We start from the raw sequence: 25,511 nt of genomic DNA on the forward strand, positions 1-25,511 counted from the left end.
TACATTTTCTTTACATGCAATGGCTGAGCCAAGATAACTAAGCTTATATTCTACAAAAAAAAATTATGTAAATACTGCAAAAACTTGTAATTGTAGGAGAAATCTGACAGCAAAATATCTTGGTGACCTCATGTGTTGTGTGCATGTAGATTACAAAATAAAACATGTTTTAAATGTATATGTTTGGGTCCATTTTAAGGAAAATGTCTCACTTCAGACAGAATTTTCTTCTTTAATATTTATTTCTATTTGCAAATAATAAATAACGTTAAATTAAAACACAAAAGCAAAAAAAAAAAACAATGCAGTTCCTAGCATAATTTATAAAGTGTTTTGTTGAAAAGTAGAGATTCCAAAAGTGCTTTCCAAATAGGTTTTTCAGGGTTGATGATGTTTGAATTCAGGAATTCAGTATACAGGAAATAAATGACATTCCTCCCATCTGCACTGGAATTTCCAAGACCATCAAGATTTTGGACCTCAGTTTTGCCACCCTGCCCTTCTCTCTTTGGCCCCGATGATTGAAAGTGCCATGAAGCAGCGAGAAAAGCTGGCAAAATATTCCAAGTGGCTGTTTAAAGGCCGCATCGCCGAGAAGCGTTTTACTATACATCGCAATGGGTGGTAATGCTGGCGAAATATCCTAAACAGTAAAGTAAAGGATCCTTATTGCATATATTGCAAAAATAAATAAATGTACCACAGCCTACAATATTAACCCCCAAACCAACATAGCCCCCCACCGCAATAACCCCTACACTACTTAATCCCTATACTGCCATTACCCCCACCACAATAAACCCCCTAACCTATTATTCCCTATCCTGCCACTACCCCCCCTGCAATAACCCCTACACTACTTAACCCCTATATCGCCATTACCCCATCACAATAAATCCCCTACACTATTAACCCCTATACTGCCACGACCCCACCGTAATAACCTCTACACTAATTAATCCCTATACTGCCATTACCCCCACCACAATAAACCCCCTAACCTATTATTCCCAATCCCGCCACTACCCCCTGCAATAACCCCTAAACTACTTAACCCCTATACCACCATTACCCCTATCACAATAAATCCCCTACACTATTAACTCCTATACTGCCACTACCCCACCGTAATAACCTCTACACTACTTAACCCCTATATCGCTATTACCCCCACTGCAATAAATGTCATATACTATTAACCCCTATAACGCCACTACCCCACTGAAATAACCCCTATACTACTTAGCCCCTATACCACCATTACCCCCACAACCCCAAATGCAATAATCCCTAACCTATTAATCCCCTAACCGCCACAACCCCCATTGCCATAACCTCTAACCTATTAACCCCTAACCTAAGACCCCTTAAGTTACACAAAATAAAAAACAGTAGCATTACTAAAATAAAAAAATCCAAAAAAAATAAAAAATACCAAAGATAAAAAACCCAACCAGTAAAAAAAAAAAAATGGCACAGGTGTCTGGAACACTACATAGCAGGAAATAGTGCTGCCCTCTAGTGCTCTTAAAAATGGACAACATTTTTGCTGCCATATAGTGCTCCAGAAATGGGCATCCTCATAAGCTTATGTCCTTACTTTTCAACCAGTGATACCAACAGAACAAAGACAAATTGCTAATAGAAGTGTTAGAAAGTTATTTAAATTGCATGCTCTATCTGAATCATGAAAGAAAAATGTGTTTGAAATTTGCTACATTTTATTTTAAAACGCTTGTCTCTGTGTTTAATAGTTTCTTTTATATGATAGTACTTAAGTCTCTGTTTGATGACATTAAGGGCCAAATTACAAGTGGAGCGCTATTTAACGCTCCTGCTCGAGCGTTTACTGCGTTAGAAGTAAGCTTTTTACACATGTTGAGTTTGCACTTATATTACAAGCTAAAAGTATACTGTTTTCGCAGTACATATGTACGTATATTTATGTTAAAGCCCTTTGTCTGCTTTTTTTTTCTAACACCTGACATCTCATATATTTGAGCTCTTTTATTTTAATAATTTTTTAGATGGTGTAAATATGAGTGTAAGTGCACTTTGTAATGTATTTTTGTTGTGTTTTGTAACACTTTTTCGTTTCGTTAAACAGTTAACCAAGGCTCTGAGGTCCCGCGCTAACCCGACATGCGTTAACTTGAATTCCGCTCAAGCAATCGCATTTACTTTCAACTTGTAATACGAGTAAAAAACCCAACCCAAACCCCTTATCGCTCGCGCAAAACTGTTAACGCGCCACTCGTAATCTGACCCTAAATGTGATTATAAATACACTTATTAGTACTTTATTACGTTCCATTGAATTCAGTAGAATACCTATATTATAGAATTTTACCACTTGTCTGTATAAAAAGTAAATTGTTCAGGATCTTCACCTATGACTCCTACAATGCATGAAATGTTCAATATCCTTTCCAGGTTCAACTGCATTGTCAGAGCCCTAACAGGGAAATAGCAATTTGGCTATTACTTATACATTTGTCAAAATGTTCCACAATATAATGACTCTAGGTGGCAGTGTGGTAATATAGAAATTAATTTTCTAATCCCATAGAAAGGTTCTTTCTTCTGTAATTTTGAATTCCAGACATTTTCTTTCATGATTCAGAAAGAGCAAACAATTTTAAACAACTTTCAATTTTATTTATATTATAAAATTTTCTTCATTCACTTGGTATCCTTTGTTAAAGGAGCAGCAATGCACAACTAGGAGCTAACTGAAGGTGAGCTAATGACAAGTGGTATAATAGTGCATTGCTGTAACCTGAGCCTACCTATGTATGCTTTTCAACAAAGGATACCAAGAGATCAAAGTATATTGGCGAGTTGTTTAAAACTGTATGCTATATCTGAATCATGAAAGTTTAATTTTGACTTTAATGACCCCTTTAGATAACGTTCTAATTATAGAAAATTATTATCTAAATGCTGGCAATACTATCTATATAAAATTAATTTGATACATTATTTAGTTATGTAGTTTATGAAATGTTATCTCCTATTAACTGATATAAAAGAGAAAAGGGAAAATGTTTTAATCTAACAGAAAATCTGAGAGATAGAAACTGACTGATGAGAAAAACTCTTGAATCAACAACTAATAACCTTTATGGAACAACTTTTGAAATAACGTGGCTGTAAATGTATTTTACAGAGAAAAGAGTAAATATACCTATTTAATTAAAAAATATCTACAGTTAAGTGCAAACATTCCTTTTTGCACATTTACCACAACATGATGATTCAACTAAACTAGTAACTTGATAATAGAAATAAAATATTGACTTTGGCTTTCAATCATCAAATAAGCATAATCGAATGTTTCAGTGTGTTGGATACAGAACATTTTATTTTTCCAGTGGTTAAAAAAAAAACACTACTCCCCTTCAGCACACAAAAAGAACAGTGATATATCTCAATATGCATGTCAAAGATTTCATAGATCCAGCTCAAAACTCTTTAAAGGCGCAGTTAAAAAAAATGATTACCAATGGTGAGATTTATACAAAAACTGATATATAGTAATACTTAAAGAGGCATGATACCCAAAAACAAACCCTAAGTTCTTTTTAAAAGAGAAAGCATTAAAAATGTAAGAAAGGGGGCGTGTCCGAGCAGCAGCCATGGCAGGTTGCAATTTTAGATGCTTCTGAGGTTCTGTTGATAACTATTGAAAGATACAGCATCCATTGCCAGACTGGTTAGATACTGCTGCAGAAGTGTCTATGGAGCTAGAAAAAAGATCACTGTGCCTATACCTCGGGAGCCCTAGGTCAGATCATTGAACTCTGTGGTGGTGGCCTAGATTTCAGAGCCCAATACCCCCCTTGGTTTGTTTGTCTGGGGTAAAATGTAGGTACACTATAACCCAAATACCGTCTATCTGACATACCATTTGACTGAGTATTTTGTTATATGTTCATCTCTAATCTCTGTACTATGGGCTTGTTTCCAATGAGCCGTAACTAGGTTTGCGTATTGTTGCAAACCGATAAATTTGCTGTCTGAATCAATTTAGTTTATCGACTGCTTCCGATGGCGCGTTATACCCCAATATCGGCAGCCAGTTCCGTAAATATTTTATATATATAATATATTAGAAGCCGTTAAGTGATAACTTATACCAGGTTTCCAAAGAAAGCACAAACCATTAATACACTGTCGGAGGCTGTTGATACATTGGAACAATTGATACTCACAAATAATAGATTTTTTTCATGGCTTTCTTTTGGAAAGTTATACAATTCTGAGCATAAGTAATAAAATGTTTTCACTAGTAGCACTGCTTTTAAAGTTTACACACTAGTCAACCATTTTTATTACATTACACAGTACATGTTTATCAAACTGAATATACACTCCACGCGTGCACTGCTCCTGGGAACAGATAACAATCATTGCAGGGTTGCTAGTTTTAAATGTGATGCCCTATTGAATTAGATCAGGTCATTTTTCCTCTGTAATGGTCCTTTAATTAGTGAATAATGTAAAGTGAAAATCTAAGTAAACACATGAAAAATTGTACGAATCAGACTTATTGCAAGCTTTTTTATGGAAGCAAAATACACTTAGTACAAAGGAAAGTAAACATGGCAAATTGATTCAGTACTGATGGTAACTGCCTTGTGTGTCTTTATGCAGATTTCTACACTTAAAGGGACAGTCTAGTCAAAATATACTTTAATGATTCAGATAGGACATGCCATTTTAAACAACTTTCAATTTTATTTATATTATAAAATTTTCATTTTCATTATCATCAATTTTATCATCAATTTTGCTTTCTTCTCTTGGTATTCCTAGTTGAAAGCTAAACCTAAGTAGGCTCATATGCTAATTTCTTAGTCCTTGAAAGCTGCCTCTTATCTGAATGTATCAGACTTGTGGAGTTACCTAGGAGTCAGCACTGATTGACTAAAATGCAAGTCTGTCAAAAGAACTGTAATAAGGGGGCAGACTGCAGAGTCTTAAAAATAAAGTAATCACAGAGGTAAAAAGAATATTATGCAAAACTGGTGTAGACTGTCCCTTTAACCACTTAAATTAATCTACACCATGCATGAAAATTATGATGATTGTATTTCATTTGAGAGCAAATTTAATAATATAAAAGTGCAAATATTTTTAAGGGACACTAAAGTTAAAATTATCATGATTCAGATAGAGCATGCACATTTAAACAACTGTAGCTGTCACTGTAGGTGGTAGGGTGAGACTTTGCTTTGTCTAGAGAATATTGTTGCTTTTGGTGAGTGCTTTGGGGGTGCTACTTATTTTTCTTTTGATTTAATTTACTTTGTAATTTGCATCCAGCACCCCCTGTTGGTAAGGACAATATGCCTCCCCCTCAGGGACATATTTGATATATTTTCTACTCACACACTTTAATACACGTATTTAAATTTTGACCAGAATGTCCCTTTAGCAAGCCAAGTGCAGCACAAAAACAGAATTTATGTTTACCTGATAAATTACTTTCTCCAACGGTGTGTCCGGTCCACGGCGTCATCCTTACTTGTGGGATATTCTCTTCCCCAACAGGAAATGGCAAAGAGCCCAGCAAAGCTGGTCACATGATCCCTCCTAGGCTCCGCCTACCCCAGTCATTCGACCGACGTTAAGGAGGAATATTTGCATAGGAGAAACCATATGGTACCGTGGTGACTGTAGTTAAAGAAAATAAATTATCAGACCTGATTAAAAAAACCAGGGCGGGCCGTGGACCGGACACACCGTTGGAGAAAGTAATTTATCAGGTAAACATAAATTCTGTTTTCTCCAACATAGGTGTGTCCGGTCCACGGCGTCATCCTTACTTGTGGGAACCAATACCAAAGCTTTAGGACACGGATGAAGGGAGGGAGCAAATCAGGTCACCTAAATGGAAGGCACCACGGCTTGCAAAACCTTTCTCCCAAAAATAGCCTCAGAAGAAGCAAAAGTATCAAACTTGTAAAATTTGGTAAAAGTGTGCAGTGAAGACCAAGTCGCTGCCCTACATATCTGATCAACAGAAGCCTCGTTCTTGAAGGCCCATGTGGAAGCCACAGCCCTAGTGGAATGAGCCGTGATTCTTTCGGGAGGCTGCCGTCCGGCAGTCTCGTAAGCCAATCTGATGATGCTTTTAATCCAAAAAGAGAGAGAGGTAGAAGTTGCTTTTTGACCTCTCCTTTTACCGGAATAAACAACAAACAAGGAAGATGTTTGTCTAAAATCCTTTGTAGCATCTAAATAGAATTTTAGAGCGCGAACAACATCCAAATTGTGCAACAAACGTTCCTTCTTTGAAACTGGTTTCGGACACAGAGAAGGTACGATAATCTCCTGGTTAATGTTTTTGTTAGAAACAACTTTTGGAAGAAAACCAGGTTTAGTACGTAAAACCACCTTATCTGCATGGAACACCAGATAAGGAGGAGAACACTGCAGAGCAGATAATTCTGAAACTCTTCTAGCAGAAGAAATTGCAACTAAAAACAAAACTTTCCAAGATAATAACTTAATATCAACGGAATGTAAGGGTTCAAACGGAACCCCCTGAAGAACTGAAAGAACTAAGTTGAGACTCCAAGGAGGAGTCAAAGGTTTGTAAACAGGCTTAATTCTAACCAGAGCCTGAACAAAGGCTTGAACATCTGGCACAGCTGCCAGCTTTTTGTGAAGTAACACAGACAAGGCAGAAATCTGTCCCTTCAGGGAACTAGCAGATAATCCTTTCTCCAATCCTTCTTGAAGGAAGGATAGAATCTTAGGAATCTTAACCTTGTCCCAAGGGAATCCTTTAGATTCACACCAACAGATATATTTTTTCCAAATTTTGTGGTAAATCTTTCTAGTTACAGGCTTTCTGGCCTGAACAAGAGTATCGATAACAGAATCTGAGAACCCTCGCTTGGATAAGATCAAGCGTTCAATCTCCAAGCAGTCAGCTGGAGTGAAACCAGATTTGGATGTTCGAACGGACCCTGAACAAGAAGGTCTCGTCTCAAAGGTAGCTTCCAAGGTGGAGCCGATGACATATTCACCAGATCTGCATACCAAGTCCTGCGTGGCCACGCAGGAGCTATCAAGATCACCGACGCCCTCTCCTGATTGATCCTGGCTACCAGCCTGGGGATGAGAGGAAACGGCGGGAACACATAAGCTAGTTTGAAGGTCCAAGGTGCTACTAGTGCATCCACTAGAGCCGCCTTGGGATCCCTGGATCTGGACCCGTAGCAAGAAACTTTGAAGTTCTGACGAGAGGCCATCAGATCCATGTCTGGAATGCCCCACAGCTGAGTGACTTGGGCAAAGATTTCCGGATGGAGTTCCCACTCCCCCGGATGCAATGTCTGACGACTCAGAAAATCCGCTTCCCAATTTTCCACTCCTGGGATGTGGATAGCAGACAGGTGGCAGGAGTGAGACTCCGCCCATAGAATGATTTTGGTCACTTCTTCCATCGCTAGGGAACTCCTTGTTCCCCCCTGATGGTTGATGTACGCAACAGTTGTCATGTTGTCTGATTGAAACCGTATGAACTTGGCCCTCGCTAGCTGAGGCCAAGCCTTGAGAGCATTGAATATCGCTCTCAGTTCCAGAATATTTATCGGTAGAAGAGATTCTTCCCGAGACCAAAGACCCTGAGCTTTCAGGGATCCCCAGACCGCGCCCCAGCCCATCAGACTGGCGTCGGTCGTGACGATGACCCACTCCGGTCTGCGGAATGTCATCCCTTGTGACAGGTTGTCCAGGGACAGCCACCAACGGAGTGAGTCTCTGGTCCTCTGATTTACTTGTATCTTCGGAGACAAGTCTGTATAGTCCCCATTCCACTGACTGAGCATGCACAGTTGTAATGGTCTTAGATGAATGCGCGCAAAAGGAACTATGTCCATTGCCGCTACCATCAAACCGATCACTTCCATGCACTGCGCTATGGAAGGAAGAGGAACGGAATGAAGTATCCGACAAGAGTCTAGAAGTTTTGTTTTTCTGGCCTCTGTCAGAAAAATCCTCATTTCTAAGGAGTCTATTATTGTTCCCAAGAAGGGAACCCTTGTTGACGGAGATAGAGAACTCTTTTCCACGTTCACTTTCCATCCGTGAGATCTGAGAAAGGCCAGGACAATGTCCGTGTGAGCCTTTGCTTGAGGAAGGGACGACGCTTGAATCAGAATGTCGTCCAGGTAAGGTACTACAGCAATGCCCCTTGGTCTTAGCACAGCTAGAAGGGACCCTAGTACCTTTGTGAAAATCCTTGGAGCAGTGGCTAATCCGAAAGGAAGCGCCACGAACTGGTAATGCTTGTCCAGGAATGCGAACCGTAGGAACCGATGATGTTCCTTGTGGATAGGAATATGTAGATACGCATCCTTTAAATCCACCGTGGTCATGAATTGACCTTCCTGGATGGAAGGAAGAATAGTTCGAATGGTTTCCATCTTGAACGATGGAACCTTGAGAAACTTGTTTAAGATCTTGAGATCTAAGATTGGTCTGAACGTTCCCTCTTTTTTGGGAACTATGAACAGATTGGAGTAGAACCCCATCCCTTGTTCTCTTAATGGAACAGGATGAATCACTCCCATTTTTAACAGGTCTTCTACACAATGTAAGAATGCCTGTCTTTTTATGTGGTCTGAAGACAACTGAGACCTGTGGAACCTCCCCCTTGGGGGAAGCCCCTTGAATTCCAGAAGATAACCTTGGGAGACTATTTCTAGCGCCCAAGGATCCAGAACATCTCTTGCCCAAGCCTGAGCGAAGAGAGAGAGTCTGCCCCCCACCAGATCCGGTCCCGGATCGGGGGCCAACATTTCATGCTGTCTTGGTAGCAGTGGCAGGTTTCTTGGCCTGCTTTCCCTTGTTCCAGCCTTGCATTGGTCTCCAAGCTGGCTTGGCTTGAGAAGTATTACCCTCTTGCTTAGAGGACGTAGCACTTTGGGCTGGTCCATTTCTACGAAAGGGACGAAAATTAGGTTTATTTTTTGCCTTGAAAGGCCGATCCTGAGGAAGGGCGTGGCCCTTACCCCCAGTGATATCAGAGATAATCTCTTTCAAGTCAGGGCCAAACAGCGTTTTCCCCTTGAAAGGAATGTTAAGTAGCTTGTTCTTGGAAGACGCATCAGCTGACCAAGATTTCAACCAAAGCGCTCTGCGCGCCACAATAGCAAACCCAGAATTCTTAGCCGCTAACCTAGCCAATTGCAAAGTGGCGTCTAGGGTGAAAGAATTAGCCAATTTGAGAGCATTGATTCTGTCCATAATCTCCTCATAAGGAGGAGAATCACTATCGACCGCCCTTATCAGCTCATCGAACCAGAAACATGCGGCTGTAGCTACAGGGACAATGCATGAAATTGGTTGTAGAAGGTAACCCTGCTGAACAAACATCTTTTTAAGTAAACCTTCTAATTTTTTATCCATAGGATCTTTGAAAGCACAACTATCCTCTATGGGTATAGTGGTGCGTTTGTTTAAAGTGGAAACCGCTCCCTCGACCTTGGGGACTGTCTGCCATAAGTCCTTTCTGGGGTCGACCATAGGAAACAATTTTTTAAATATGGGGGGAGGGACGAAAGGAATACCGGGCCTTTCCCATTCTTTATTAACGATGTCCGCCACCCGCTTGGGTATAGGAAAAGCTTCTGGGAGCCCCGAGACCTCTAGGAACTTGTCCATTTTACATAGTTTCTCTGGGATGACCAACTTGTCACAATCATCCAGAGTGGATAATACCTCCTTAAGCAGAATGCGGAGATGTTCCAACTTAAATTTAACGTAATCACATCAGGTTCAGCTTGTTGAGAAATGTTCCCTGAATCAGTAATTTCTCCCTCAGACAAAACCTCCCTGGCCCCATCAGACTGGGTTAGGGGCCCTTCAGAACCATTATTATCAGCGTCGTCATGCTCTTCAGTATCTAAAACAGAGCAGTCGCGCTTACGCTGATAAGTGTTCATTTTGGCTAAAATGTTTTTGACAGAATTATCCATTACAGCCGTTAATTGTTGCATAGTAAGGAGTATTGGCGCGCTAGATGTACTAGGGGCCTCCTGAGTGGGCAAGACTCGTGTAGACGAAGGAGGGAATGATGCAGTACCATGCTTACTCCCCTCACTTGAGGAATCATCTTGGGCATCATTGTCATTGTCACATAAATCACATTTATTTAAATGAATGGGAATTCTGGCTTCCCCACATTCAGAACACAGTCTATCTGGTAGTTCAGACATGTTAAACAGGCATAAACTTGATAACAAAGTACAAAAAACGTTTTAAAATAAAACCGTTACTGTCGCTTTAAATTTTAAACTGAACACACTTTATTACTGCAATTGCGAAAAAACATGAAGGAATTGATCAAAATTCACCAAATTTTCACCACAGTGTCTTAAAGCCTTAAAAGTATTGCACACCAAATATGGAAGCTTTAACCCTTAAAATAACGGAACCGGAGCCGTTTTTGACTTTAACCCCTTTACAGTCCCTGGTATCTGCTTTGCTGAGACCCAACCAAGCCCAAAGGGGAATACGATACCAAATGACGCCTTCAGAAAGTCTTTTCTAAGTATCAGAGCTCCTCTCACATGCGACTGCATGTCATGCCTCTCAAAAACAAGTGCGCAACACCGGCGCGAAAATGAGGCTCTGCCTATGATTTGGGAAAGCCCCTAAAGAATAAGGTGTCTAAAACAGTGCCTGCCGATATTATTATATCAAAATACCCAGAATAAATGTTTCCTCAAGGCTAAATATGTGTTAATAATGAATCGATTTAGCCCAGAAAAAGTCTACAGTCTTAATAAGCCCTTGTGAAGCCCTTATTTAAAATCGTAATAAACATGGCTTACCGGATCCCATAGGGAAAATGACAGCTTCCAGCATTACATCGTCTTGTTAGAATGTGTCATACCTCAAGCAGCAAGAGACTGCTCACTGTTCCCCCAACTGAAGTTAATTGCTCTCAACAGTCCTGTGTGGAACAGCCATGGATTTTAGTGACGGTTGCTAAAATCATTTTCCTCATACAAACAGAAATCTTCATCTCTTTTCTGTTTCTGAGTAAATAGTACATACCAGCACTATTTCAAAATAACAAACTCTTGATTGAATAATAAAAACTACAGTTAAACACTAAAAAACTCTAAGCCATCTCCGTGGAGATGTTGCCTGTACAACGGCAAAGAGAATGACTGGGGTAGGCGGAGCCTAGGAGGGATCATGTGACCAGCTTTGCTGGGCTCTTTGCCATTTCGTGTTGGGGAAGAGAATATCCCACAAGTAAGGATGACGCCGTGGACCGGACACACCTATGTTGGAGAAAATACTATTAAAAAGCAAACTGCAAGACACTGTAACACTAATCAGTAAAGCATGTTCCAGTATACATAGCTTGTCTGATTTATGCTGATTCCCAGCAATATCTCAGAAATGTATTTATAAGTAAAGAGCAACATGGTCAGTGATTTTATGTATAAGAACAGGCTTACACTATATTAGAACAGGCTTACACTATATTAGAACAGGCTTACATATCATCCAATGCAGTGTTCCCTCTCTGCAGAGTTCAAATAACTGTGCAATTAGAGTCCAAAACTGCAGTGACAATACTGAGTAGTATATAGTGAACTATAAATTCCAGAATACTTTGTAACTCCCAGGATACTGTGCTTCTTCCTCAAAAACTGAACTTCATAAGAGGATTAAAAAGCATAGAAACGGACATTCAATTTTCTTTTTCTTTTTTTCTGCAGTTTTACTCCAGGTGGGGAGGAATATCTAGGGGGGGCAGATGCCCCTTCTTGCCCCCCCTTGTGGACGTCCATGATTGTGCACAGTCTTTTTATATACACACTTTATGAGGCAACAGTTCCAATTGACCATGTGCAAGAGTTCAGTGTATACATATATGTATTTTGTGATTTGGCTGATGGCTGTCACATGATACAAAATAAATTTTGGAATTTGAAAGAAAGAAAATCTATTGCTCATTTGAAATTCGGATGAAGTGCTATTGCATTGTCTTGTAGTTGTGCATTTTTACTATATTTAATGGTCCTTTAACATTTTCATTAAAGGTAAAGTAAACACCAAAAAATGTATTATTTAAAAAAGATAGATAATCACTTTATTTACCATTCCCCAGTTTTGTATAACCAACACTGTTATATTAATATACTTTTTACCTCTGTGATTACCTTGTATCTAAGCCTCTGCAGACTGCCTCCTTATCTAAGATCTTTTGACAGACTTGCATTTCAGGCAATTAGTGCTGACTTTTAAATAACTCCAAAGATGTGAGCTCAATGTTATCTATAAGGCACACATGAACTAACGCCCTTCTATCTGTGAAAAACTGTCAAATGCATTCAGATAAGAGGCGGCCTTCAAGGGCTTAGAAGTTAGCTAAACCTATACCTAGGTTTAGCTTTCAACTAAGAATACCAAGGGAACAAAGCAAATTTGATGATAAAAGTAAATTGGAAAGTTGTTTCAAAATGTATGCCCTATCTGAATCATGAAAGTTTAATTTGGACTTTACTGTCCCTTTAAATAAAAAAGATCATGTTTATTAGGGAGTACACTTAACATGCACAAAAAAACGTTAGCATTGAAAAAGCTGTGCAAACAGCCAGAATGGGTCACTAAAACCATGTCAAATTGTCCAAATATTCTGCAAAACATTGTAGGAAAATACAGATGAATTGAAAAAAGCATAGAAGTTTAGTGTCTGTTATTGCCCCACATACATATTTGTAAACCTTGTGATAGGTGAGTAATAGTAGTGTTTTCTAATAAATTAGAGTGGCTTTGAATTGAAAATTTCCATGAAAAATCATGCAAGGCATTTCACAACAGAATTGTGAAGATTTGGATTTGGTGCCCATAACTGATGAATTACATTTACAATGACATGTCTCCCAAATGTCCCAGATCCTGTGGGATAGTCACTGATTGGGAGGTCTGTCCGGCTTCCCAGGCACAGCCTGTCGGCATCCAGGTTTTAAGGGACTGCCAAAACCTTTACCCATTATATGCCCAGCTACCCCTGTAAACTGTTAAATACAACCCACACCTGCCTCTACTATGCCCATGACCCAACCCAGCCCCTCCTGGTGTGGCCCCGCACACAAATTCAAAAACCTCTTAATCCTGGAAAAAGCTGGGAGGTATGCAATGACAGCAATAACAGAAATTTAGAAACTGGTACACTTCACACTACATTCAGGTTACAGAAGTGCATTGTACAGTACTCTGTATTTAATGGAGTCAAATATACAAATAGGAAAGCGTTTATACTTACACGTTCCTGGCCAGCAGTATCCCAAATCAGAAATTTATGCAGCTCATTTCCACAAGGCACAGTTTTTGTCATAAACGATGCTCTGATGATACAAAAGACATTAAGAACATCATTAAAAGCTGTCACATATAGTATCTGTCATAAGAAAACAAGATATTTCACAAAATTAGACTGCATTCTAATCAGTCATGATTTATATTTCAATTTAAAATGAGACTTTACAATATAATGCTTTGCAATTAACTTACCCAATAGTAGGACTGATATTGTGATCAAAATGATCTTGGACAAATCGACAAACTATACTTGATTTCCCAACACCAGTGTCCTGTAAAACAAACATTGCAGATTAATCTTAAAGTTTTAAAGCTATTTTAGAAAATTTTTTATTTGCTGTCCCTTTAAGCTTGTAAATATTATCTATTGACTTTCATTTTAGCCAGTTACTCATAAATAACTCCACGGGCATGAGCATAATGTTATCTATATGGCCCACATTAACTAGCAGTCTCCTGTTGTGAAAGCAAATTTAAAAAAAAAAAAGCATGTTATAAGAGGCTGTCTGTAGTGGCTTAGAAACAGGCAGAAATTTAGAGGTTTAAATGTTATAATGTATATTAATATAACAGTGTTGGTTGTGCAAAGCTGGGGAATGGGTAGTAATGGTGTTATCTATCTTTTTAAACTATAACAATTTTGGTGTTGACGGTCCCTTTAACATTGATATAGTCCACACATCCATTGTTGGCTCTCTCAAGTAGCTCATTTATATCTGTCCTCAGTTGGATAAGATAAGAGAAACAGCGGGAAAAAATAGAAAAAATATATACTGTATATAGTATATCAGCGCAAAACAGCTAATGCCCCACACAGCCACAGACCTTTCACAGAAAAAACGTTTTTTAAAAAACAATATTTATTAAAAATACATCTGCAAGTTATTCTCGGGCTACTTTTTGCTTTGAATACATCCTTATGTCTAACATTAAATTTGTTTTTATATCCCTTTAACATTATTCTTGTTTTTCTTTATAGACTTCTGTTTAAAGTAAGAAAACCCCCACTTTCTTGAAGCCTTTATATATGAAGTTCCAACCTTTCCAATGTAAAATATAAATTTGTATATCCTAGCAACTTATACATATATTGGCACATGTAAAGTAATTTACGTCTAGATTACAAGTGGAGCGCTAATTTATTATGCGCCTGTAAATTTGGCATATCCGTCCATTTATGCAAGCTTGTGGTAGCTATTAGTGCTCCGAAAAATTACCAGAGATCAGATTTTTGGTTAATTTTAAAAATGTCCCCCAAAATAATGTGTAGTGATGTTTTTTTTAAATTAAATAAATAATAACTGCACAAAGGAGTTTTAAGGACTTAAAGTGAGCGGTGTGGGGTGTTAGAAAAAAAAAAGGCACTGAAAAGTTTACATTTTGGTCTATGGGGACTGTGTTATTCCTATAAATATATATGTATATACTTATATACATATATATTTATGTGTTAATATGTGTATTTACACATATAAACACATACATATATATGTATATATTCATATACATATATATTTTAAGTCTGCTGCGCTAGGTTCTCTACCGTGTCTCAAGGCATGAGAACAAGGCTCCCATTGGAGCCTATTGAAGCATGCTCTCGTGAGTGCAAAGCTTCCCTGAAATGCGAACACATTTGTGTGCGCCGGTGTTCTAAAATAAGTCTCGACTTATAAAAATGTGGGACCTGCGTCACTTCCGGTGACGTGACATCAGCTGTTGGAGGTGTGTGGCGCTCACTGCGCAAGTGGCCGAACCTCTCAAAATCAGCTGTTTCAGCAGCAACAAATGGTCGAGGAATTATATGTAGATTAGCCTTTATTGCGCATGCACTCCCGACGCTCCGTGCATGCGCACGGCATCAGAGGAAACAGGATTTATACAGGCGAGTTGCCTTCAGTGTGCATGCGCGCGGTGACGTACAATGGGAGTGAAAAAAAACATACAGCTGTTTCAGTAGCAGCAAAGGATTGAGGAGTTATATGGAGATAAGCCTTTATTGCGCATGCGCTCCCGACAAACTCTGTGCATGCGCACAGCATCAGAGGGTCCAGGATTTATACATGCGAGCTGCCTTCAGTGCGCATGCGTGCTGTGACATACAATAGGGGTGAAAAAAAGCATACAATTTGAAATAATATTAAAAAATATGTGAATTCCAAATGATCAACACTTAAAGTATAGGGCGGATTCCATTAAAAAAACTTCATGTACAGTGTCACGTGGCCCCAGAAAATCTAACGGTTGGGTCTGCATAGAGTGATCGGACCTAAGGTTCATGAAATGAACCATTTACAGATTTAAATAATTTTAAATCCACCAATCATCAAGAACAAGCCAGGTTGTTCACCAAAAATGGGCCACCATCTAAACTTACATTCTTGCATTTCAAATAAAGATACCAAGAGAATGAAGACAATTTGATAATAGGAGTACATTAGAAAGTTGCTTAAAATTGCATGCTCTGTCTGAATCCCAAAAGAAAACATTTGGGTTCAGTGTCCCTTTAAGCTTTTAATAAAGAATACCAAGAGAACAAAACAAATTTGCTATATCATGAAAGTTTCATTTTGACTAGACTGTCCCTTTAACTAGTTCCCTTTAAATGAATATTCATTCAACTATTATTTCCAATGACAATAAACAACTTGAGATTTTCAAATAAAATGTTATGTGTAATGAAACAGCTTTGCATTATACATTCATTATTTATTTTGCCCACTTTGTATGTAATTTAGTTCTGAAAATTGAAATTGAGCATTTCAGAACTTGAAATGCACCCTGCTGATTTTTCAAGGCTAATTCTGCTACATATATCTCCCTAATTGGCTTTATCAGATAATTGCAAAATATACTTTATACTACCTTTATGACAGTGACTAGCCTTGTCTGTGGACTAAAGTCTAGACTGGCTCCTCCAAATAATGCAAATGGAAGATGTAGTTTGACCACTAAAACATTATTTCAGTAAAAAGGATGTGAATTTGTTTTTAAAATAACAACTTGGCTGATATGTTATTCTATAACAACACAACAGAAATGTCTTGTAATTACAATGGGCCAGATTACAAGTGGAGCGCTAAATATTGCTTGCATGCTAATGTGAGTTGGTATTACAAGTAAAGCACAATGTGAACTCAAGCTTGTGTTCACATTGCTAGGAAGCATTGCGCTCACGAGAGTGCGCTTCCATATGCTCAAATAAGCATGGACCAGTGATATTGAAACCGCACCTTATGCTATCTGTAGAGCTTCACTTGTAACCTAGGCATATGTGAGTACTGTTGCCCACATTATAGTGTTACACATTTAAAGGGACAGTAAACACTTTGTGCTAGATTACGTGTGGCCCGTTAAATTATCGCGCTCTCCTACAAACCGGCAAATTTAGCCGTTTTTTTGGGCGCCCAATAATTAACCAGCCATTACAAGTGGCTGGTTATTGCTACCGTGAGCATTTAGCGCTCAGAAAAAAAAGATCCGATCTCTGGTTAATTTTCTAAAAGTGCCACAAATGCCTCAAAACGGAGGGCATTATAGTTTTCTTTAATAAAAAAAAATGCACTAGACAGTTTTGGGGCTTTAAAGTTGGTGGGAGTGGGGTGTTCGAAAAAAAAAAAAAACGGCACTGAAAAAAACATTGCGGTCTATGGGAAAAATATATATGTATATGTTTATATACATATATATTTATTTGTTATTATGTGTATATACACATATTAACACATAAATATATATATACAGGTATACCCCACTCATACAGCGGGTTAGGGACCGGAGCCCTGCTGTAAAGTGAAAACCGCCTTAAAGTGAAACAAGGCAGTTTTAGCTTTCTTTTCAGTGTTTAAAATCCTCAAAACATGTGTGAACTAACATATATTAGGGGTGCAATAGTGCTACGTTTAGTTTAACACTAGCACAGCACAGTATTCAATTAGTATTCAATAAATACTATACCTGTAAAATAGTGACAATTACTGTAGTAAAATTTGCCAGACTATAGCACTGAGACACAGATTGCACTGTAATGCTATAAACAGAGTGAACTAAGCATAACAAAATGGTGCCAGTCACTGTTTCAAAATCCTTGGAGGTTGAACTTCAGCTCCACAAAGCGCTGTATTAGCGAATCGCTGTAAAGTGAAGCGCTGTAAAGTGAGGTATACCTGTATATATATATATATATATATATATATATATATATATATATATATATATATATATATATATATATAATTATTATTATTATTATCAAGTATTTATAAAGCGCCAGCAGATTATGTAGAACTATACAAGAAATAAGGGAACATTACAGGGATGCATTAAATACACAAACAGACAAGTACAATATTGGGGTACATTACAGTTGTAGGTGCAATAATTGAGTTATACAAAAGGGGAGGAATGCCCTGCTCTTGAGCACAATCAGTAGTGGTTCACTTTAAATACAAAGTGGCCTACAGGTAGAGAGGCTCTCAAGCTTACAATCTAAATGGAGACAGGAGGTAAGGGAGAAGGGAAATATGTCTGATTTTAGGCAGTGTAAACTGAGAGTGAGAGAAATGTGTGATGAGTAAATGAGGGTTGGAAAAGTGTAACAGAATATCATAAAGTGTCTTTTCAGAGGCTGTGAGTGTGAAGTATTGTCTCTATCCTGGATCATTAGTGACAGCTAGACCTAATTGCTGTTAGGTGTTTATATATTAAGGTAAACACCAAGGTGGGAGGTGGAGGGAGGATTGGTGGGCTAGTGCGTGCAAAGAGCCTGTAGGATTGCTTGTTTGCTGTGAGGTCTTCAAATGTTTGTTTGCAGAAAGGATGTGGGATCTTTAAATGTATGTTTGCAGAGAGCCTGTAGGATTGCTTGTTGCTGTTAGGTCTGTGCGTATTTATAAAAGCATATACATATATATTTATACTAGCTGTTGCCCCTTATTTGCTCGCATGGATTTTGTGATTTGTAAAAAAAAATAGTGAAAAATGGGACCACTCGCAACGGCATGTGCCCTAACGCGTATGCCCGTTCGGGTTGCACACTCGCTGATATGAACTTTGTGAAATTTTGTTAATTCTCTGTGTTTCTCGTACATGGGCACCAATTAGCTAAGTTTTAGGCAAGGCGTCCGTCTGGCACATCAAAAAATATGTTATTATTATTATGTACACAAATACTTTAATATTAAATTTAAATTAAATATTATGGGGCCGATTTATCAATGTCTGCCTGATATGATACGCTGTAGCATTTAACATTGCACATTCTGGTGAACTGCTTGTGCAATGCCGCCCCCTGCAGATTTGCGGCCAATCTAGCGGGGGTGTCAATCAAACAGATCATATATGATCGGGTGGATTGATGTCCGCAGCCTCAGAGGCAGCAGACCCCTATGACTCAACTGTCAGATGTTATTTTTTTTAGTGATATCCATATCTTGAGATTCTTGAGAACTGCTGACTTTAGGAGCAAGACATTTGGCATGTAAACTTACTTTATAATGAAGATTTTAAATAATAAACATCATAAATCACCCCCCTTAAAGGGACACTGAACTCAAATTTTTGGTTTCGTGATTCAGATAGAGCAGCAATTTTAAGCAACTTTCTAATTTACTTCTATTATCAAATTGTATTCATTCTCTTGGTATCTTTATTTGAAAAGCAAGAATGCAAGTTTAGATGCTGGCCCATTTTTCGTGAACAATATGGGTTGTCCTTGCTGATTGGTGGATAAATTCGCCCACCAATAAACAAGTGCTGTCCAGGGTCTGAACCAAAAAATGTCTGACTCCTTAGATTTTTCAAATAAAGATAACAAGATAACGAAGAAAAATTGATAATAGGAGTAACTTAGAAAGTTGCTTAAAATTTCATGCTCTATCTGAATCACAAAAGAAAAAAAATTGTGTTCAGTGTCCCTTTAAGAGGATTTTCAGGAAATGGTAAAACACATGTTTTTTATATTTTTAGAAATAATAATCAGATAGAGGGGCGCCTCATGTGTAGATAAACCAATACATTTGTAATCTCAATGGATGTAAAAATCAAATGGATACTCACATTTGATGATAGCACCCTAATGTGCTTATAGGAGCAGGCTAATATGTCAGGGTGTATCAGCTCACCCTCACTAGGTATAAGCCAGGGATGTCAGAGATGGAAATGTGCCAATCCAACTCACAAAGGTGCTGTCACTTTGTTATGTTTTAAAAAGTTGTGTTTCTCTTTTTTTAAAGGAGAATTTAAATACCAATTTTCACATATGTAACATCTTTGTTTTTTGAGATATAGGTATACTCATAAAAAATGTACCCCCCTTTTTCACCCCCTTAGGGACATAATTTCCAAAAATCCTTCCTTAGTAGGTGCCTACACCATAAAAACAATGTACCTTCCAAATGTCATGTTCCTAGGTTAAATGGCTTGCGCTGGGCGTTGATTAGTCAGTCAGGACTTCTTTTATATACACAGTATATATAGATTTGCTGCCATCGCCAAGGGCATCAGAATGAGGCTCCCATTAAAGCCTATGGAAGCGCACTCTCATGAGCGCAATGCTTCCTAGCAATGTGAACGCAAGCTTGCGTTCACATTGTGCTTTACTTGTAATACCAACTAACATTAGCATGCAAGCGATATTTAGCGCTCCACTTGTAATCTGGCTCATTGTAATTACAAAACATTTCTGTTGTGTTGCTATAGAATAACATATCAGCCAAGTTTTAACATTTAAAAAAACAAAAAAACAAATTCACATCCTTTTTACTGCAATAATGTTTTAGTGGTCAAACTCCATCCTCCATTTGCATTATTTGGAGGAGCCAGTCTAGACTTTAGTCCACAGACAAGGCTAGTCACTGTCATAAAGGTAGTATAAAGTATATTTTGCAGTTATCTGATAAAGCCAATTAGGGAGAGATATGTAGCAGAGTTAGCCTTGAAAAGTCTGCAGGGTGCATTTCAAGTTCTGAAATGCTCAATTTGCAGAACTAAATTACATACAAAGTGGGCAAAATAAATAGTGAATGTATAATGCAAAGCTGACACACAAAAGGATATAGAGAGAAAAGGAAGAAACACTGAAAGAGGCAAAAGATGCAGAAACAGAGTTGGGGTAAAGAGAAGTAAGGCTGAAAAGGACTTGGGGAAATATAGGAATAGGCAGTAAAATAGAGACACAGATAGAGAGAGGGAGACACCCATGAGAAGAGAAAAAACAGCAGAGATACGAAGAAACAAAGCCAGAGAGAAATATACATGGAAGGACAGTTACACTTAAAGAGAGGGAAAGAGAAACACAAGTGGAAAAGACTGAGGGGGATATTTATCAAAGTGTCAATCTCGGGGCCTTTGCTGGCGTCAATACGCTCGCCAGAGATTGCCAGACATCGCTGCCGTGGATTTGCATACATTTTTCATCTGTTAATGTCCAAGAAATAGCTAGATATATAACCGAACAAACTAACATCTAGATTTAGAGTTCTGCGTTAGCCGTAAAAAGCAGCGTTAAGGGGTCCTAACGCTGCTTTTTAACACCCGCTGGTATTACGAGTCAGGCAGGTACAGGTGTACCGCTCACTTTTCTTCCGCGACTTTTGGCTACTGCAAATCCCCTTACGTCAATTGCGTATCCTATCTTTTCTATGGGATTTGCCTAACGCCGGTATTACGAGTCTTGGAAGAAGTGAGTGGTACAGCCTCTACCTCCAAGACTCCTATCGCCTAAAAAAGTCAGCAGTTAAAGGGACACTGTACCCAAAAAATTTCTTTCGTGATTCAGATTGAGCATGAAATTTTAAGCAACTTTCTAATTTACTCCTATTATCAAATGTTTGAAATGCAAGAATGTAAGTTTAGATGCCGGCCCATTTTTGGTGAACAAAACCTGGGTTGTCCTTGCTGATTGGTGGATAAATTCATCCACCAATAAAAAAGTGCTGTCCAGAGTACTGAGACCAAAAAAAAGCTTAGATGCCTTCTTTTTCAAATAATGATAGCAAGAGAACGAAGAAAAAATGATAATAGGAGTAAATTAGAAAGTTGCTTAAAATTGCATGCTCTTTCTGAATTACAAAAGAAAAAATTTGGGTACAGTGTCCCTTTAAGAGTTTTATGGGCTAACGCCGAAACATAAAGCTCTTAACTACAGTGCTACAAAGTAAACTAACACCCATAAACTACCTATGAACCCCTAAACCGAGGCCCCCCCCACATCGCAAACACTAAAATAAAATTATTTAACCCCTAATCTGCCGACAGGACACCGCCGCCACCTAAATTATAGCTATGAACCCCTAATCTGCTGTCCCTAACATCGCCGACACCTATATTATATTTATTAACCCCTAATCTGCCCCCACCAACGTCGCCGCCACCTACCTACACTTATTAACCCCTAATCTGCCGACCGGACATCGCCGCCACTATAATAAATGTATTAACCCCTAAACCACCGCACTCCCACCTCGCAAACACTATAATAAATTTTATTAACCCCTAATCTGCCCTCCCTAACATCGCCGCCACCTACCTACAATTATTAACCCCTAATCTGCCGCCCCCAACGTCGCAGCTACTATAATAAAGTTATTAACCCCTAAACCTAAGTCTAACCCTAACCCTAACACCCCCCTAAGTTAAATATAATTTAAATAAAACAAAATAAAATTACTATAATTAAATAATTAAATAAATAATTCCTATTTAAAACTAAATACTTACTTATAAAATAAACCCTAATATAGCTACAATACATTGTAGCTATTTTAGGATTTATATTTATTTTACAGGCAACTTTTTATTTATTTTAACTAGGTACAATAGCTATTAAATAGTTAATAACTATTTAATAGCTACCTAGTTAAAATAATTACAAAATTACCTGTAAAATAAATCCTAACCTAAGTTACAAATACACCTAACACTACACTATCAATAAATTAATTAAATTAATTACCTACAATTATCTAAACTAAAATACAATTCAATAAAGTAAACTATATTACAAAAAAAACACTAAATTACAAAAAATAAAAAATATTACAAGAATTTTAATCTAATTACACCTAATCTAAGCCCCCTAATAAAATAAAAAATCCCCCCAAAATAATAAAATTTCCCTACCCTAAACTAAATTACAAATAGTAGTAATCAGCTCTTTTACCAGCCCTTAAAAGGGCTTTTTGTGGGGCATTGCCCCAAAGTAATCAGCTCTTTTACCTGTAAAAAAAAATACAAGACCCCCCCAACATTACAACCCACCACCCACACAACCCTACTCTAAAACCCACCCGATCCCCCCCTTAAATAAACCTAACACTACCCCATTGAAGATCACCTTACCTTGAGCCGTGTTCACCCAGCTGGGCACCACTGGTCATCCGATCCGTCCAGAAGTCTTCATCTGATGGGGCAAAAGAGGACATCCGGACCGGGAGAAGGCTTCATCCAAGCGGCATCTTCTATCTTCATCCGGCGCGGAGCGGGTCCATCTTCAAGACATCCGACGCGGAGCATCCTGTTCTTTCCCGGCCGATGACTGAATGAAGGTTCCTTTAAATTACGTCATCCAAGATGGTGTCGATCGAATTCCAATTGGCTGATAGGATTCTATCAGCCAATCGGAATTAAGGTAGGAAAAATGCGATTGGTTGATGTTATCAGCCAATCGGATTGAAGTTCAATCCGATTGGCTGATTGGATCAGCCAATAGAATTGACCTTGCATTCTATTGGCTGATCCAATCAAACTCATAATACCAGCGTTGGCTTAAGGGAGCACTGGAAAAAAAGGCTTGTTAGCACCGCATGGCTTTACCGACAAAACTCTAAATCTAGCCGTATATTATCTCATAGAAAGTTATTTTCAATGTATTTGTTATAAAAAATCTGATATATGATATTTTCACATAAATTATGATGGACAACGCTGCAGAATATGTTGGCGCTTAATAAATAAAGTATAATAATAATAATAAAATTTGTATTTCTAGAAATTATGATATGCCTTGCATGTTTTTTATTTTTTTAAATGATTATTAATGCTAGAATTTGTACATATATCTTTTGCACATACTTGTATATACAGTATATATATATATATATATATATATATGTGTGTGTGTGTGTTATATCAGAAATCTTTTGCAAAACATATTTACATGTCCCTAAATTCTTTTTTTTTTGTTCTAAACAATGTTGTCTGTTGTCTTTCATATCTCTGTGTTTATTTATACCACTATATGTATATAGTGTAAATATATTATTATTTTGAGCAGGAATAATTGTAAATATAACGTCATCAGGGTATCATATGTATTTATTTGCAATCAATAGATATATTAAGAGCTGGGCAAGTTTTCTCTCTGCACCTGTGTAACCCTTTCTGATTGCAGTGTATTTTTAAACACCACCCCTACACAGGTGTTATAAAATGGCCTGGCATATAAGATGACATTTCTTAATGAAAATGAAATTCAAGAGAAGGAAGAAAAACACTGAATATAGCATGACAGTAAAGAGGTGAATTTAATTTCTGCTGTGTCTTATTCATGACAGTTTAATGTTAGGTGGGCTATCCCTTTGAGCTATCAGCTTAAGATTATACTGAATCAAACATCATTCGATTTTTAAAATCTAAAATATTACACTGTGTGTTCTAATGTCAGCATCAATGTTTATCTTTAATATTAATTACACATATACATACTTTCAAAATATAATAAACAATGTAACAAATGGCACTTACAAGTTCTGATGAGTGATCATTGACACAAGTATTAAGCAATTTGATTCATTAGTGATAGTATAAAATGTATATTTAAATTTGATTGGCTGATGTCATAAATCATGTGATTATGCATATCCCAATCAAAAGTGGTGGAAAAATTCACTAGTGTGTGGGTTGTCTAGGAGTATTGCGTCAAATTTGGTGCGAAGTGGAGAGTGCTGCATATAGATTTATCCCCCCCCAAAAAAGGAAGTTAGCTATATTATGTTATGTATTTATTTTATTTTTATCTCTATATTTACTAATGCACCAAGTCTGGAGCAATAATATTGTCCCCTTGCTTTGTAATGATAGACAAAGATGTAACATAATCCATAAGTAGTAATGTATTTCAATTTTATCCCTATATCTACTCGTGCATCAAAATTGAAGCAATACTTTGCACCAAATTTGTAGCAATAATATTGTTTGATTTAGAAAGAGTATAGAATTTTAATAAAGTTTCTAATTTACTTTTATTATCTAATATGCTTTATCGTCTTGCAGCATCGAACATAACCTTTCTGTGATTTCAGACTCCCATTGATTTCTATGGCATCTGCGGCCTCAAGGGTGACGGTGTGAACGTTAGGTCCGCTGCGTCTGAATAGACACGAGCGTACCTGTTGAATGTTTGATAAATTGGGAAAAGGGTCAAATAGAGTCGAATGAGAATTCAAAACATCTAGGATGACGCAAGCATCGATCTGCGTCGGATTGAGATCGTGGGAGCGTATATTACGTCACACATTTCAAAATTTGACGTTCTTGTCGCTTTGTTAACTACGGCGGATCAATCTTGCGTCAAATTCGATGCGGGATTCAAACGTATTATCAGTTGAAGCTTAAGTATAGATAAATATCCCCCCTAGATAGAGGGTTCCAGGCTCCAAATGTTTAAAGGGCAGCCAGATAACCACTTCATTGAAGTGACAGGATCACAGATATGAAGGCAAGATAAATGTTCCCAGACAGGCACACAGTTCTGAATAAAAGTTCTTGTTCTTGCTGCTGGTAAGATTAAGTAGAAGGTTGCAGGCTGCTGTGACAGCCTGGGCAGCTGCTTTCCCTTTCAATCAGTATGCTCCATCACTGTAAAACTTCCTGTATGAAATCTAGTCAGGTAAATGTAACAATCTGCGTGTAAAAAAACAAAAAACTTCTCTTCATAATGTTGACAAAATAAGTTAAAAAATATTAAACATGCATGGCCTCTCTGGGCTTCCGTACATATTAGTTTTATTTGTAATAATTTAACAAACACATGGGAACAGTGGTTGCATGACGCAATAACACAAAATGAAAAACAGATTAATCAAATTGCGCTTATGAATCAAGATTGTGAAGTTGTTATTGCTGAATGAAGATATTCTAGTGGTGTAATCTTA

General features: G+C 37.8%; 1 protein-coding gene across 1 annotated transcript in view; it reads right to left on the reverse strand.

Annotated features, from left to right (window-relative positions):
• The window catches only part of RAB31 (RAB31, member RAS oncogene family), a 225,073-nt gene that overhangs the window by 145,217 nt on the left and 54,345 nt on the right, over nt 1-25,511 (reverse strand). The window contains exons 2-3 of the mRNA XM_053714915.1: nt 13,555-13,634; nt 13,307-13,388 (exon numbers count right to left, since the gene is read on the reverse strand). Coding sequence (XP_053570890.1) covers nt 13,307-13,388; nt 13,555-13,634 — 162 coding nt within the window. The remainder of the gene's footprint in view (nt 1-13,306; nt 13,389-13,554; nt 13,635-25,511) is intronic.

This window comes from Bombina bombina, chromosome 5 (genome assembly GCF_027579735.1).
Source record: "Bombina bombina isolate aBomBom1 chromosome 5, aBomBom1.pri, whole genome shotgun sequence".
Lineage (NCBI taxonomy): Eukaryota > Metazoa > Chordata > Amphibia > Anura > Bombinatoridae > Bombina > Bombina bombina.